The sequence below is a fragment of the Notolabrus celidotus genome, chromosome 1, assembly GCF_009762535.1.
Source record: "Notolabrus celidotus isolate fNotCel1 chromosome 1, fNotCel1.pri, whole genome shotgun sequence".
Lineage (NCBI taxonomy): Eukaryota > Metazoa > Chordata > Actinopteri > Labriformes > Labridae > Notolabrus > Notolabrus celidotus.
In genome coordinates, this window is record NC_048272.1 from 22975739 (window position 1) to 22990927 (window position 15189).

The 15189-nt window shown below is 38.9% G+C and overlaps 1 protein-coding gene across 1 annotated transcript; it reads right to left on the bottom strand.

Annotated features, from left to right (window-relative positions):
• Positions 1-1275: 1275 nt before the first annotated feature.
• On the bottom strand, positions 1276-13776 carry tgm2b (transglutaminase 2b). Its single transcript, XM_034695425.1, has 13 exons — positions 13672-13776; positions 9017-9196; positions 7639-7857; positions 6755-6873; positions 6164-6292; positions 5806-5983; positions 5499-5631; positions 4624-4727; positions 4291-4530; positions 3304-3582; positions 3053-3213; positions 2628-2764; positions 1276-1803 (listed from the first exon to the last, which is right to left on the bottom strand). Exons 1-13 carry the CDS (start codon positions 13679-13681, stop codon positions 1653-1655), a joined length of 2040 nt encoding a protein of 679 aa, XP_034551316.1. The 5' UTR covers positions 13682-13776; the 3' UTR covers positions 1276-1652.
• Positions 13777-15189: the final 1413 nt, after the last annotated feature.

A 15189-nucleotide genomic window follows, 5' to 3' on the forward strand; every position in this document is an offset into this window, starting at 1 on the left:
ATTTTTAAGCATGTAAGAGATGATTTCATGGATAGCCATAGACTTTCAATGTAGACTTCCACTGAGAGGAACATATTAGACTATTTAGGAACAAAATTAGGAACAAAATTTAGACTGTCATACCAGCTTGATCATCAATGAAAATGTCCTTGAAATGTCCTGGAAAATGATCTCTGGAAAACAGTGGGAACCCTGTTGATTTCATAATAGGATCCAACCAGATTCACAGAGTGTTAAAAAAAATGTTACACCTGTCCCAGGTGAAAGAAGACGTAAAGTTTGACACTGAAAGCCATTTAAAATGAATACCTTATATTGTTACTATGCCAATATGTATGAAGGGATTTGGTGAAGACAGGCACACAAATATCTATGGTGCCTAACATCTTCTCTTCAAAGAGCAACAAATATACACACTAAGGCAGGGGTGTCAAACATGCGGCCCGCGGGCCAAAACCGGCCCGCCAGAGGTTGCAATCCGGCCCACGGAACGACTTTGCAAAGCGAAAAAATTACAGATTAGACATTAACTGCAAATTTTCAATAAAAGTAACTACTATTTTAAATTTGTCCTCTGAGGGTCGCATACAATCATAGTGCTGATGGAGCACACCTGAACAGCACTTTTTCCCGGGACTTTTTTCTCAAAGTGAGAAAATAGATTACTTGCTGTTTGCATAATCCGGTTGAGATTCATTAAGTCTTTTTAGAGCACTATAAGATGATCCACTAACTACTAACACTAGCACAACACCCCTGCATACAACACTGTCCAGCAAGCAAACAGTTCCTTCCGGAGCTGAGGGGTCCAGGATAGCCAACTTTACCTTCTTCATTATTATAATCTCTCTGTTCTTTTGCAGTAAAAATTACACTCTGTGTCAGGTGAATTGATAACTTGTTTGGTGTGTTTGCAGCAGGTTTCAGTGCTTAAAGAGTAAAATGTTCTGCCCCACTATGAGACTCATCATGGAGAACTGTTTTTGTAGAAAGATAGTTGATTACATTTTCAGCACATACTTGTACTATTTTGCACTAAATCAAAGGGAAAAATGTAAAGTTGTCGTTATTTATAGGTTATGTTATGATTTTACTGGTCCGGCCCACTTCAGATCAACTTGGGCTGTGTGTGACCCCTTAACTGAAATGAGTTTGACACCCCTGCACTTAGGTATGACATACTCTACATTTTAGTGAAAACAGCCCACAAGTGGTTGGCATGAAGTTCTTAAGGTTGAGTGTGCAGCAAGGTTGGTAAGTCTTAAAAAACAAAAATAATTTGTGACAACATTTTATTAAAAGAAGTGAAAAAATATAACATAATAGTACATTGTACTAAATAGTAATCAGTAATAAAGATTGTGAAAAGCAACAGTTCATTTTCTGTGTAAAAGTTTTGCATGCTCTGATTACTTTTGTGTTAACGAGTAGTGTTCGCAGGTCTCATCTTATGAATATATGTGGCTTTCTAAATGCACAGATATACAGTACATGTAGCTATAAGTAATGTACAGTGAATAATTGTATGAAAAACATTTAATTAAACAAATCTGTGCAAAAGAAAGATGTTTTTTAGATGGCTGAACAGTAACAGTTTCCAGGGAAAGAGTACAAATACTGTGCTATATTACACCGCAAAGGCACTGAACACATTATTTTCCGATAATGACATTTCTGTAGCCCTTGACATGACACAACTTGTTGCTGTCGAAGTCAACCATCAGCTTTCTCATCCCAAAGTGGTTGGGTGTGAAGTAGATTTTCACCTTGGCATCTTCCCCTGGTCCCACTGAGGAGTCCACCCTGTAAGGTAAATATTTAATATTACATTTGGTAAAAACACTCTGAGGTCGTAACCTCTCTTCTGATTGTATAAATGTTTACACAATCTATTACCACTGACAGAGGAATCATGATAGCGTTTGCTTTTTCAGGAGCTGCAGTGTTCGAGGAGCAGAGATCAGAATGTTGAAGTATAGATAAATACGTTTAAATATTTTCTTCACTTTGTTAAATAGCACTGGCCAGCAGACTCATGTCCTGACTAAACAGCAGCACATCCAGACAGGCAGCTAGAGGCTGAACAAAGGCCAGGGCACAAATCAGAACACCATGTACCACATAGTGTCGCTGTCAGGCATGGACCTCATACCTCCACAACCACTACTTTACAGGAAATAAAAAAAACTGTGTTTTCAAATGAATAAACTCTTCATAGGATTCAGTTGCAAGCTTTTTTATTACTTTCATTGGTTAAAATTTTAGAAACACCACTGACAGATGTAAGGGGTGACTGATAGCATTGATTTTCTGCTTTACAGCAACGATGTAAAAGATTAAAAGTCAGTCTGAATTAAACATTTCCATTACACAGTCGGTGGGTTTATAAAAGTCCCCCAAAAAGCTCAGCTTTTGTCAGTGAAAAAGCTAATTTCTTAATGTTTTTGATGTGTCTTTTTATTACCCAAAAGTAGTTTTGATGACTATCTGATTCTGCTAACATGTTTATATCTCAAAAGAAGACAGTTTAAGCTGTTTGTCAGTGTTGTATTTAAGACTGCTCTGTTGCAGGTTTGTATGAATAAAGAGAAACAATTTGTAGCTGAATAAGGAGGGAATCATACAACCTCTCAGAGATAGCATGTCCCCCAGTGAGATTGGCCCCCTCGATGCTGAAGCAGCAATCCTCCAGCGATTCTGGTAGAGGATTTTTCAGGGTGATCTCAGCAGCCAGCTTGCGATTCTCCTTTGGTTCACCCAGGATCTGCAGAGCACAAACATCTCAGTGTGATAATCCATAAAAGTCTCACAGTAAATACAACACACTTATCTTAACACACTCAAGTTATGTTTATACATACAGTAGGCAGTGATAGAGACAAACTGGCTTGATTTTTTATAATTTTTTTTTTTTTTTTACAGATGTGATAAACATTCAAGGCCTGTCTTTACTTGAAATTTGCATATGGAGCCACAAGGTTGTCAGGAGAGCATTTCATGGTGTTATCTCTCTGTTAAGTCTACATCCCTCGTGGTAGATCTTTGTACTCACTCTGACTTTGATTTCAGGGTTCTCCAGCACAATGTTTCTCACTGCCAGTATATGCTCTCTGGCACTGTAATCCAACAGAAGCGCTGCCAGCCGGATTAGATTGTCCTCAGTGAGCACACCACCATACTTTGAGTAGTTCAGCCGCAGTGGAACTCGTTTCTCTAGAGGAACACGCAGAAAGAATCAAATACTTACAGTAAAACTACAGAAAAAGCATTAATATTTCAATACTAGATAGGGACTCGGCTCACCTGCTCCAGGTGAGACTTCAACATTGAGAAGATCTTTAAAACCACAGTTCTCTCCAAGGACCCCATTATAGGACATGGCACGGGACCCAAACGCCAGGCGACACTTCTTCTCACTTTGTGTGTTGTTGGTCACCACAGCAAACACGTCAAAGTCGCAGCCCTTCCTCATGTCTGATGTGACTTTGATGGTGAGGTGTAGGCCTTGATTCTGCTGCTGCTCCTGAAGCAGCTTGTTTTGATGGTTTGCCTTCTTGAACGCCTCCCGCTCCTCATCTGAGCCTGGAAATATGAATGCAATAAAATCATGCACTGTCATCATGTCTGCTTTGAAATATTTTTAAGTTATGTTTTTTTGGGCTTTTCTTTGCCATTAATGATAGGACAGCTGAAGAGAGACAGGAAATGTGGGGAGTAGAGAGTGGGGGAGGACATGCAGGAAATGGTTGACCGGCTGGGAGTTGAACCGGCGACCTCTGCGATGAGGACTATACCCTCTATACGTAGGGCGCTTGAATCACTAGGCCACCAGCGCCCCACGCTTTGAAACACATAACATAAATTTTATCAGTAAAAGAATGTACACCTGCCCTTCTTAAAGGCAGGTAGGAAGAATTTACTTTATGTACCTCATTGCCTTAAATAAGTCAGTGAGGAAGAAATGAAAAAACTCACACAGCAGAAAGGACACATACTATAATTTTCCATGGTTTTCATAAATTAATATAGCCATGTTATTTTTCAGTCTCATATTTTATGCAGAACTGTATTTTGTTGCAACTCACATCTACCACATGATGGCAAAGGCTATGACACAAATGTAGTATAGGGTAAAACATGATAAAAGTAAATAGACACAATAAAAGCTGTTTAGGGTACAAGAAGATTCTGTCCAATGACACGCCAGTTAGTTTGAAACAAAAGCCTTCCTGCACAAGTCTAATAGTTAAGGACCTTTTCCAGGGATGTTAAGTGTAGTTTGCACTCTACCTTCGGGATACTTGTACAGATGAGTGATGTCCTCTCTGGTATCGCTGCCCACTTTCTTTGTGCTGATCTTCTGGCCCACCACCGTAGTGGTTGTGACTTTTGAGGTGCTGCCATCTTTTTTCTTCATTGTGGTGAGGACGTCAGCGTTGACCTCAGCATAGACAAACGGGGCGTCATACTTGAACGTGAGCTCGCCCTCCTTTATGGCTCTGACAGGAACAGGGCCACAGCAGTACACTCCTAATAGAAAAATAGAAAATAGATAATCTGGTATATTATATCTACATGTGTCAGGAGGTTCCTTAATGGTTCATTGGCTTAGGTGTTTGTTACCTTCACTTTTCTCCTGAGGTGTTGGGTCACTTGCCTGCCAGCCATTAAATTCAGGTTTAAGGTCAGGCCTGGTCATCCAGCCCTCTACCCAACAGTGATAATTCCTACAAACACATTACACCTCATCAGCTGGATTCCTGCACTTCACAGTATAAAGACATTTCGAAGCTAGACTGAGAGATCTTGTATTTCATCTGTGATCATAATGACATATTTAGGGTTTAGGATAAATGCTCCTCCTATTAATGAAACATGTCTTTAAAACATTTTTAAAGAGTCCTGTTCTCTCTTTTAAGGAATTCATAGTAGTCCTCACAATTTTGCTCAAATATTGCTCCTTTTAATGTATTTCAGTTTACACTTTTTTTTTTATTTATTTATGTATTATTTGAAAGGACCATGCATATTAATTAACACTTCTGTAAATATGCCAGAATTAGCCAAAAGGCTAGTTTACATCCGTAGTCCCTTGCCAGATGTTGAAAGGGCTCCCTAAAAAGATCAAGATTAAACAAAGATAAAATAGAGTAAAATAAGATCAAAATAAGAAGGTAGAGGAGAAACCAAACACAAACAAACAAACAAACAAAAAAGAGAAGAAAAGAAAAGTACAAATAGCACAATACGATTAACAATGACTAAAAGCTACATAAGTACATGCTATGACCATCTTTAAGAAAGTGGCCATGGACATAAAATACATGGAGCAAGACAATCAGGAAGCAGCAATAAGGAAATATTAAAGAAGACACATGCAGACACAACAGGACAACATTTAACAATTCAGTTCAACTTGAATTATGTCAAGACATAACAAAAAAGATCATCCTACACAGCCCTGCCTGCAGTTGTAGAATAAGACACACAGAACATACCATATCATCTCTCTGGATTGAACAAGGTCTCCGTTTTCATTAATGTAGCGTTCAATCACCAGGTTGTTGTTGCTGTCGTGGGCTGACAAATAGTTGGTGATGACTCTGCAGGGTATGCCGAGGGCTCTAGAAACTAACAGGGTATAAAAATTAGTTACACAAGTATTGTGTTACTTAGAGGAAGAGCAAAATGTGTAACATAATAGTGTGTGTGCAAATATAAGGCTGTGCTTTGTTTGTTTGTTTGAGGCATATCAAGTGTGTTTTCCAGTGATAGGCTACAAAGCTCCACTGCTTGCTATCTCACTTGTACAGGCCACTGCAGCAAACACCCAGCACTGTCCGTAGCGAACAGGCTGACAGGCTTGTGTGTCCCAGTTGCGCAGAATCTCCACACTGCCCTTCCAGAACATGGGGCTGACACCGCCCTCATAGCCATCTGTCCACTTTCCCAGTATCACGCCTTTGTCATCATTACAATTCACCTGACAGGCAAAAGAAAGGAATGCAGGACATTTGTTTACTTCTGACTACATATGTAAACTCATGGATGTCATATGCAATGTCACTGGCATCCCACAAACATAAACCTCTTTGTAAACCTTTTCTTTCATAACAGAGGGTGGATACAGTGAATACAGAGGCTATACACTAGCATGACTTACCATGGCACTGAGCACTCTGGAGACATAGATGGGATTTCTTCTCCCTGAGCAGTCTTTGCCAGGATTCCTCAGGCATTTAGGATTCATATCCAGAATCCTTAGACACACATCCAGGATTCCACTTTCAAACTGTATGAAAAAAGCACTTCTGATGATTGGTTGACAGTTGCAGAGACAGAGGTGAAAAATTAATCAAAAGTAAACCCTAAAATATGTCAGTGAAAACAGGTGCTAAGACTTTGCAGATGAGATGTGTAGTTATGCAGCACTGTAAAGCTCAACAGCTGAAGAAGCTATGCACCTCTAATGCCAGGCTAATCAAACCATATCAGATATCACAGAGAGGTCTCGAACACTCCTTTCTCTGTATCTTTCCACTGTCAGATAATTTCAGTGTGAAAAAGTCAGAATTGACTGCATGTTCGGGTTATGTAAAGCTTCATAAATCACTTGATCATCTGTTCATCGTCCTGTTATCAGAATAAATGTGAATCAAACTCCCTAATTCTGGACAATATTGGCTCCTCTGGTACATTACAGTATATGTGTTGGATGAGGCTGTGCTGACAGCTATAGTGTTGGTGTTGGTACCTGGCCAAAGTTCCATGCAGTTGATATGGGATATTTGTAGCTGCCCTGAAATATGATTCCATCCTGAGATAAGACATATTCTGCCAAACTCTGCTCATTGTCCATGTATACTGCATCACCTGTTGCCAAGAGATATCACAAACAGAACAATGGATAAAAGTCCGAAGTGGAACATAACTGGTACAGCAATTTCCCTGATTTCTTGGAAACTAAAACACAAATATTCTCACCCTGCAACTGAGGGAGTTATTATTTCCATTATGAACATATTCAGTCTTCTAACTGCTCTCTAGTTATGTCAAATTGCTCTCATACCTGCATGTTCATTACAAAGCTAATGCCAGAAGCCAGTTAGCAAAGCTTAGCATGGAAACTGGACACAGGCAAGCAGCTGGCCTGACTCTGTTCAAAGGTTAGCAGACACTTTTAAGTTCACTAGTTAACATTTTATAAGGTGACTAAACGTTGTGGACTGTTTACTCCATGTCAGGAAAAAACTCAAATAATCCATAATACAAGCACAACTTGTCATTTTCAAACTTTGAAAGGGGTACCAGTAGATGAATTATGTGAATTTTACTCTGAGCAGGGGTATCTTTTTCTAGTCACAATGCCTAACTATGCTAGCCGGCTGCTCATGTAACAATAATCCCACGTTCTAAAATGCTAAAACATCACATATATTACAATTCTACAATTATACTTAAATACCTCCACTCCCATATAAGCTCTTCGGCATAGCTCCTGAATAGCCCCTGTCATAAACTGTCTGCTGAATGAAACTTGATCATCAAAGCACTAAATAGCTTAAGATCGCCACACTTGATCCCCAGGGTTACGGTTAGGGTTAGCATGACAGCTTGATGTATGGTCTGTTTACTCACCTGGGCACCAGGGGTTAAAGAGCAGGATAAATTCAACCCTCCCTGATCTCCCCAGAGTCAGAGTGTAGCGGCCTATGGGTGCATCAGGGGGAGAGCAGACAGACAGGGCCACCATGTCACCAGGGGGGCTGGTGATCGCAGCACTCCAGCGGGAAGTGTCAATGTGGGCTGAGAGACCAAAGGATACCCTGGTGCTGTATTTCTCAGAGGGCTGTGGACCTGCATGTGACAGTGAATTTGGTTTGAGTCTGACGACTTCATGTGGGAAAAGATCTCTGTGAACATTTGTGTCAGGTTAATGAAAAGTCACAGAGCACATTTCTATTCTTTCGATGATTGGGCCCAAATTTAGCTTAAACATCTCTGGAATCTCGTCTCATGCATCAGCTGTGTAATGGTGCCTTATTATGACCAAACTGATTCAGACTCAAAACCCTTAAAGCAACCTTCAAACAGATGTGAATTCCAGTGAGTTGCGGAAACTATTCACTTTAGTTAACAGAGAAAATTCTTTAACATCTTCTTCCCTGCATGGCCATCTAAACAAAGACCAGTAGGTTTGCTCCCTTCCTTCTCACTGGGCGGGATTAAGGGTCATATAAAAACCACAAAAAAAACCCCAACTGTGACTCTTATAGGGTTGATAATGTTATCTATCGTTATACACATGCTTTCCTGTTGGCGAGCAACTTTTCCTGTTCAAACAGTTGAATATCAGTGCAAGGAACAGCTGTCTTATCATGTTCAGCATAAGAAGTATATACAAATATAAACAGAGAAGATGATACAGATGTTTTTCAATGGTTTTCTGAAGGCAGATGTACTATGACAGTATCTGTGGATTCAAACAAGAACAGTGAAGACCATTTACACCAACAAAAAAAAGGGAGAAGCTAGAGTTAAATGGAAAAGCAGACAAAATATTGTACACACCCACTATAAGTATGCTTTTTGTAAAAATCAAGCAGTAGTATCACACTCCACCAAACAAAGTGATAATGACTTTCATTTCCTTCCCACCACCATTATCGCTCTTTTGTCCTCTCATCTTTGAAATAAAAAAGAAAATAATGTCAGGACACTAACAGTAGTTTCCAGAAGAATGACCTTAACTTCCGTGTTAAGAGGAAGCAAGCACAATATTTTCTTAACCTCCCTGCATCATAATGACACTCGTTTTTCATATCAGGACAGTTGAGCTCATCTACTTTTCCAACAGTTTGATTGAAGTGCAAAGCGCAAAGGTCAAAAGCCCAAAGTCCATTATTCCATCAGACATGTCCATAAAGATCATTACAAAGTAAGTTATTAAGCTCCAATTCAGCTGGTCCAAAAATTCTACATAATAGAAGTAAAGAAACTTATAAACATGAAGTACCTGTTTCTGCAGTGCATTCAAGAGTGCTGAATTCTGGTTGGTAGTCTCCGGAGCAAAGGTACAGGCTGATTGTGAATGGCTGTCCTCTCCTCACAATCAGGCTATCCACACCGTTCAGATCAGTGCGGTGGTCCATGTTGTTGAACTCGCATTCCAGATTCCAGCGTTCAATGTTCAGACCTTTAAAGATGAGAGTGGATTTTACAAATTCAGCTTCAAACTTGTAACTATCAATTATCCTTCAATTTATTGAAGAGCAATCCTTATATTATGGACTGAGAACATATTAGCTGTTTTTATTGACATGGCTTAACCTTGATTAGTCATTACTCCACAACACTGCTCTGTTATTTTCTGATAGCACACCGTTGGTATAAAGGCCACACTACTGCTAGGGATGCAGTCTGATCACAGCCTCTGGTAGACTAACTTTACTCATCAATGCAACAAAGGAAGTCAACTTAATATGACGTTGGGAAAACAAAGAAAGGAGACAAAAACAGCAAAGAAAATGCATCAGAGGTTAAAGTAATAAAAAAAAAAAGCTGTTGGCTATGAGTCAGATAAATCTATAAGTGAAGATAGCGCAATAAGTTAACACTTAACAGAACATGCTATGGGATATGGGTGTGTTTAATAGCAATAGCAATAGCAAATTTATTTATAAAGCACATTTCACTACACTTAAGTTCAATGTGCTCTATATGGATAATTAAAAACATAAAAACATTTTTCCAAATAGAATAAATAAAAACAGAAAAACAATAGATACACCCAACATACATCAGACACAGCAATCAAACCAACAGCAATTGTTGCTGCACATGTATCCAGTCACAACAGTCATTATGTCATTCATACGCTTCAGAAAATAAATATGTTTTAAGTCTTTTTTTAAAATGGAGACAGTTGTGATGGACCTGAGGTCAGCAGGCAGTTTGTTCCAAAAAGATGGACCACAGTAACTAAAGGCCCCTTCACCGGACTTTGATTTGACCCTGGATACATTTAAAAGTCTTGTCTGCTGACCTCAGGATCCTGGTCGGGTTATACACTGTGAGCAAGTCAGAGGTGTACTGGGGAGCTGAACCATTGAGTGCTTTATGGACTAATAATAGGATTTTGAAATGGATTCTGTATTGAACGGGGAGCCAGTGAAGTGTTTTGAGAACTGGGGTTGATCTGGTCATATTTTCTTGTATGTGTCAGGATTCTAGCTGCTGTGTTCTGGATGAGTTGGAGCCGTCCTATGGAGTGTTTGGATAGACCTGTGTACAGTGAGTTGCAATAATCTAACCGGGTTGATATGAATGAGTGGACTAATTTCTCAGGGCGTTTAAGAGATGACAAAAAGAACAGACACTGTCTCAGACTAAAGAAGTAGTAAAACTCATTCAAGTGATGTTCTGATTGATGCAGTCCTGTTCATCTTCTTTTACTTCACTGTGAAAATGTTCATGCAGCTTAAACTGTGACTGAAATTGACTATTTTAAACAGAAAGATTATTTTTTACATCAATGAAACTATTTCTACATCAATGTTTCATGTAAAATCAAAATTGTCTTAAGTAAATAGCCCTGTAATTATCAGGATAATGTATAGTGAGCATTGTTCTGGTCACCTTGTCGGGGGTTTCGATCAGCCATTACAACCCACTCACTATACATATTCCATAACTTCAAAAAGGCTTTAGCTTAGAAGAAAATTCAAATTACCAGTAAAAAGGTACAGTTTTTTTTTAAATAGCCAATTTGTCAAGAGCTCTTGTGGTTTATAACAACATACTGTATGCATAAAACGTTACAAAGCAATTAGAGAGTATCACACTGCACCAAAATCTGTAAATGTACATATATTTCAAGCCCACCCAGCATATTCCTCTTTGCAAGTGAATTTAACAGAACCTTAGTGTATGTGTTTGTGAGGTACTTTAAATATCACAACAGTGTCTTGGTGTAGTGCACACTGTAAAACTTATGGTGTGTAAGACACAGGATATTAAAACCACACAATTACAATGAACTACCAAGCAATATGTGGTTGACTTCAGTCTAGTTTTCTTTATGTTGTGGCTATGAATGTGTATATTGTAAATTGTAAAAGTTCTTTCCTAGCTAGTTAGCCCAAACCATGTTTTATATTAACTTCTTTTTCCAGTACTAAAAAAAAAAAACCCTCACATTTGTTTACTTTCTTTTTTTTGCTATTTATTCTCGGAAGCTATTACAAATTATGTGGAAAAAACTGTAAGCATGCACAGTCATTAACTGTAAGATATTTTTATTTCATATAAGTTTCTTTATGGATTCAACAGGAGGCAAACACAGACAGTCACTCCCTGTGAAGAGTGCAAACACACAACCACACCTTCTCTCCTGGGCAAGTTGTGACTAAGAGAATCCCACCCTCTGATTTCCTGTTAGTAGGAAAAATGAGGGACCCCCTTAACAATGCACCCATAGTGGTGCTGCTGCATGAACAAGTGTCTGGGCTGCTCCATGACATGTTCTTTAAAAAAGCCCTGGAGACCATGAGGTGCTGGTGTCAAGGCTTGGCTTGACTAGGAAAACAAAGACTAAGCTGCAAAGTCTTCCTGCTGTTTTACATGAAGTCCATGAAGGACCATTCATCTGAATTTCTCTGATCTTTTAGTGACCTTGGCCCAAGCTCTGTTCCTTCTTTCACGCATGTTGGTGTTACTAATTGGGGCAAATGCCTTAATGATGATATCGTTACCTATTCTTGGACATCTGCCGTCTGTAATCAGAGAACTATAAAGGTCTTGCTGTTTAGTCTGAGGAAAGTTAGACAGTGATTTAGCTCACATTTGATCAGTCTAAAGATAATAGGAGCACAGCTGCTATTTCACAGTGCTAATAATACAATAAATGGGTCTAAGGAACACCTTTTTTCTCACTTTTTCACTTTGAAAAGAAACATGCTTCATAAAATTCTCTAGTCCAATAAAATGTTCTTGAGCTTATAGAATCTGAAAACAATTATGGAGTAACACCATATGGAACTGATGGCAAAAACACAAATGCTGCAATGGGAAATTGACATCATCTTTTCTGCAGCATGTTGGGGGCCTCTTTTGGCTGCAAAAGTGACACCAATATAACTAATTTATACTTTTTTTTTCACAGACTGAAGTCTAACAGATTGTGCTATTTAAAGTGAAGCAGTTATAATACAGATGATGGTGTGCATTTGTGCGGAAAAAGCCAACTTAATACATTTTACTATAGTTGACTCTAATGTGTTATATAACTCCAAAACCCCCTAATAGAAGATGGATGGGCAGAGATTCCTCAGCTTTGACCCTGCATTTCTCACTAACCCTTACATACATACTGTGCACGCCTACACTGCAGGCCACTAAGGCCAGCCTTCTGACCAGGACCCACACAGCAGAGGATTGTCTCAGTAAACAGCACTGAAGACAGCACTAGCCTTTTAAGGAAATCTAAATAAAATCTAGCTGTTTACATGCGGCTTGAAGCCAGTACAAGTAAACACCACTTTAATCCATTGGAAAAATAAATAAACAAACTCTATTAAGAAGTGAAAGGAGTTCTCAGTCCTGTAGGTAACACCCATGCTGACTTCACACGTACATGGGGGACACTTTTCATCAAAGCGCTTTTTGCATGTCAAATGGATAATATCATGTTATTGCACAGTTTTGAATTTGTGCATTGTGTGAAGCAGCTCTTGCAAAAGTCTTACATTCTGTGATGACAAACACTAAACATATGAAATTGCAAATGCTTTCTGTACTTGGTTAGAATTCTCTGTTCAAGCACAGATTTATCCCATTAAATACAGTATCTGAATGTGAAAACTGTGGGCCTTTACTATCATAGAGTATAATATAAAACAACCTTTTACTTTTATTTTTAACTGCTGCACAGAATCTGTACACATACAACTGCAATTCTTTAGTGGTGATATAATGCAAACCTTGATGTACTACTGCTTTGGTCAGACTGAATGCCTCTACAAAGGCTGTTTGAAAGGTGCCTTGTGTGCTTATAAAGTAAGCAGCAGTTTACTACTGGAGGCTCCAGCTGCTCTCAGCTGTTTTTATATGTGTCAAAGGCCTCAGGAGCAACAATCATCTTCTCAAACATGAGGGTCAAGCATTTTTTACATGCACGTGTCTTTAGATCTCTGGTGTAAGCTTACTTCACAGTCACTCTTGCAGCAACAAAGCCAGGTTGCAGTGTGAAGGCATGTGCAGGCTGTAATAACTCAAAGTTTATGTGTTCAGCATGGTTAGTCACACAAGTGTACAAGACTTATTGAAAGTTTGCCTGTCCTGGTCAATACATCTTATGTCAGTGAGTAGATGCACATTACCGTGCAAAAAAAATAATTAATTGTAAATACATTTAATATTAAGACAGCTATGAAAGTATGTTCAAATTTTAACATTTACACAAAACACCTTATTGGAAAATGGTAGGAAGAAAAAATCAAAGCAAAATACTCTGTAAGAAGAAGAATGACAATGTTGCCTCAATAAATGTAGCAAGTTATTAAACATAAGCCACGTATCCACGTTAAATAAAAAGCGGATTATATTTTTTATTTGAACCTTGCATTGATTTAAAATACCTTAATAAAATAACAGAGTGACGGTGTATCTTACCTTGAGCCATGACTGCTGCTTTGTTATTGGACTGAACTTCGTTTCCAGTTACTCTCGCTTAAAGAGATGTCTGTTGAATGCCTCCTCTTGTTATCACAGTCATATTTGTAGTCCTCCTCGTGCGAGTCAGTTTGATGGTGGGCGTGACCCGACCATACGCGACCCTCCCCTAACCGCGTGAACTCGCATGCACATGAGCGCGCGCACACCTTGTGGCGGTTAGACCCTGTGATTCATTCATGACAGACTATAAGTCAGAAAAGTGATGTTTATGCTATTGCGTAGTTTCTACAGAAAAGGTAACCGTCTCCGACTTCTGACCCTACGCTGAACGGTGGAGCAGCACTCTGTTACCATTAAAAAAAGCATTGAGTGAAGTACCAGCCGGAAATATGTTGGGTTTAACTATGAGACAAACTTAAACAGCACGTTTGCTATTCTAGAAGGCTGCCGCTTTGTTTATAAATGCAACTATAACACTTATATGTGACATTTTTACTGAGGTTACCAACCTGCTCACACTCACTACCTGGGGGCAGTAGTTAATGCAGGCCTACTTCCTCTATAAACTACATCCTTCAACTGTTGTAGAAAACATTTTACCTAAATCCTTCATTATGGATTTAACATTAGGCTGTGTGCTACAGACAGACCAGGCAGTACAACACTTTTGAGACACAGACTACAAAAGTGCTGGATTTGGTACTTTAAAGCAGGGGTTCCCAAAGTGTTAATTGGAACACCCAGGGGGGTCACGAGACACAAATGGGGGGTCGTGAGATGTCTTCCAGAATGTTTTATTTCTTGTAAGTTATCTAAAAATAATACATTTTACCCATTATAGTAAAAATATCTACAAAAATACCAGCTAAACTTGAAATAAAACCTTGAAAATAGAAAATGTAATGGGTTTCCTGCCTTTCTTTTTGCAAGATGACTCCTAAGTTTAGGGTTAGTGAATACTTAATTATCAAAAGCATCAGTAGCAGTACAGGAAACAAAGCCACATGCTCATACAAGTTGGCAAATTTTCTGCAGACCAGCTAAATGAAGCCACACTAAATCACTTTGAGGAACCGTGGGGGTCGTGAGTCTTTGGCACCTATATTTTGGGGGTCACGGGCTGAACAGTTTGGGAACCCCTGCTTTAAAGTATTTGTTGACAATGAAGTTTGTAGAAACTTGACCTTCAAGGAGATCAAGTCAACTGTTATTAACATTTGCATAAAAGTATGTTAGTGTCTTGCATGCTATTCACTAAACTACAGTACTCATTGAGCCCATTGTAGACTATAATAATGTTTCTGCGTCACATAAAAACAAGCAATGATACATCATGAGGTGAAGAGTGAGGTATGTGTGGTTCTAAGTGCACAAAAGGGCAAAAAGGGCTACATTATTTTCACTGCTTAAGTTTTGTTTTCTGTCTTCTTTTCTTTGGCAAGAAGTTGTTTTAATGGCACTTGTCCTGTGGTCAATATCAGCTTTCAACTATGACAACAAGAATCAATGAAACAA

Bases quoted from the DNA above. Each gene is read 5' to 3' on its own strand.
- tgm2b (XM_034695425.1), bottom strand. The intron at 6,874-7,638 runs GTGAGTAAACAG...TCTTGGCAACAG, and splicing joins CTTTAACCCCTGGTGCCCAG to GTGATGCAGTATACATGGAC. The intron at 6,293-6,754 runs GTACCAACACCA...TTTTTCATACAG, and splicing joins CTGCATGGAACTTTGGCCAG to TTTGAAAGTGGAATCCTGGA.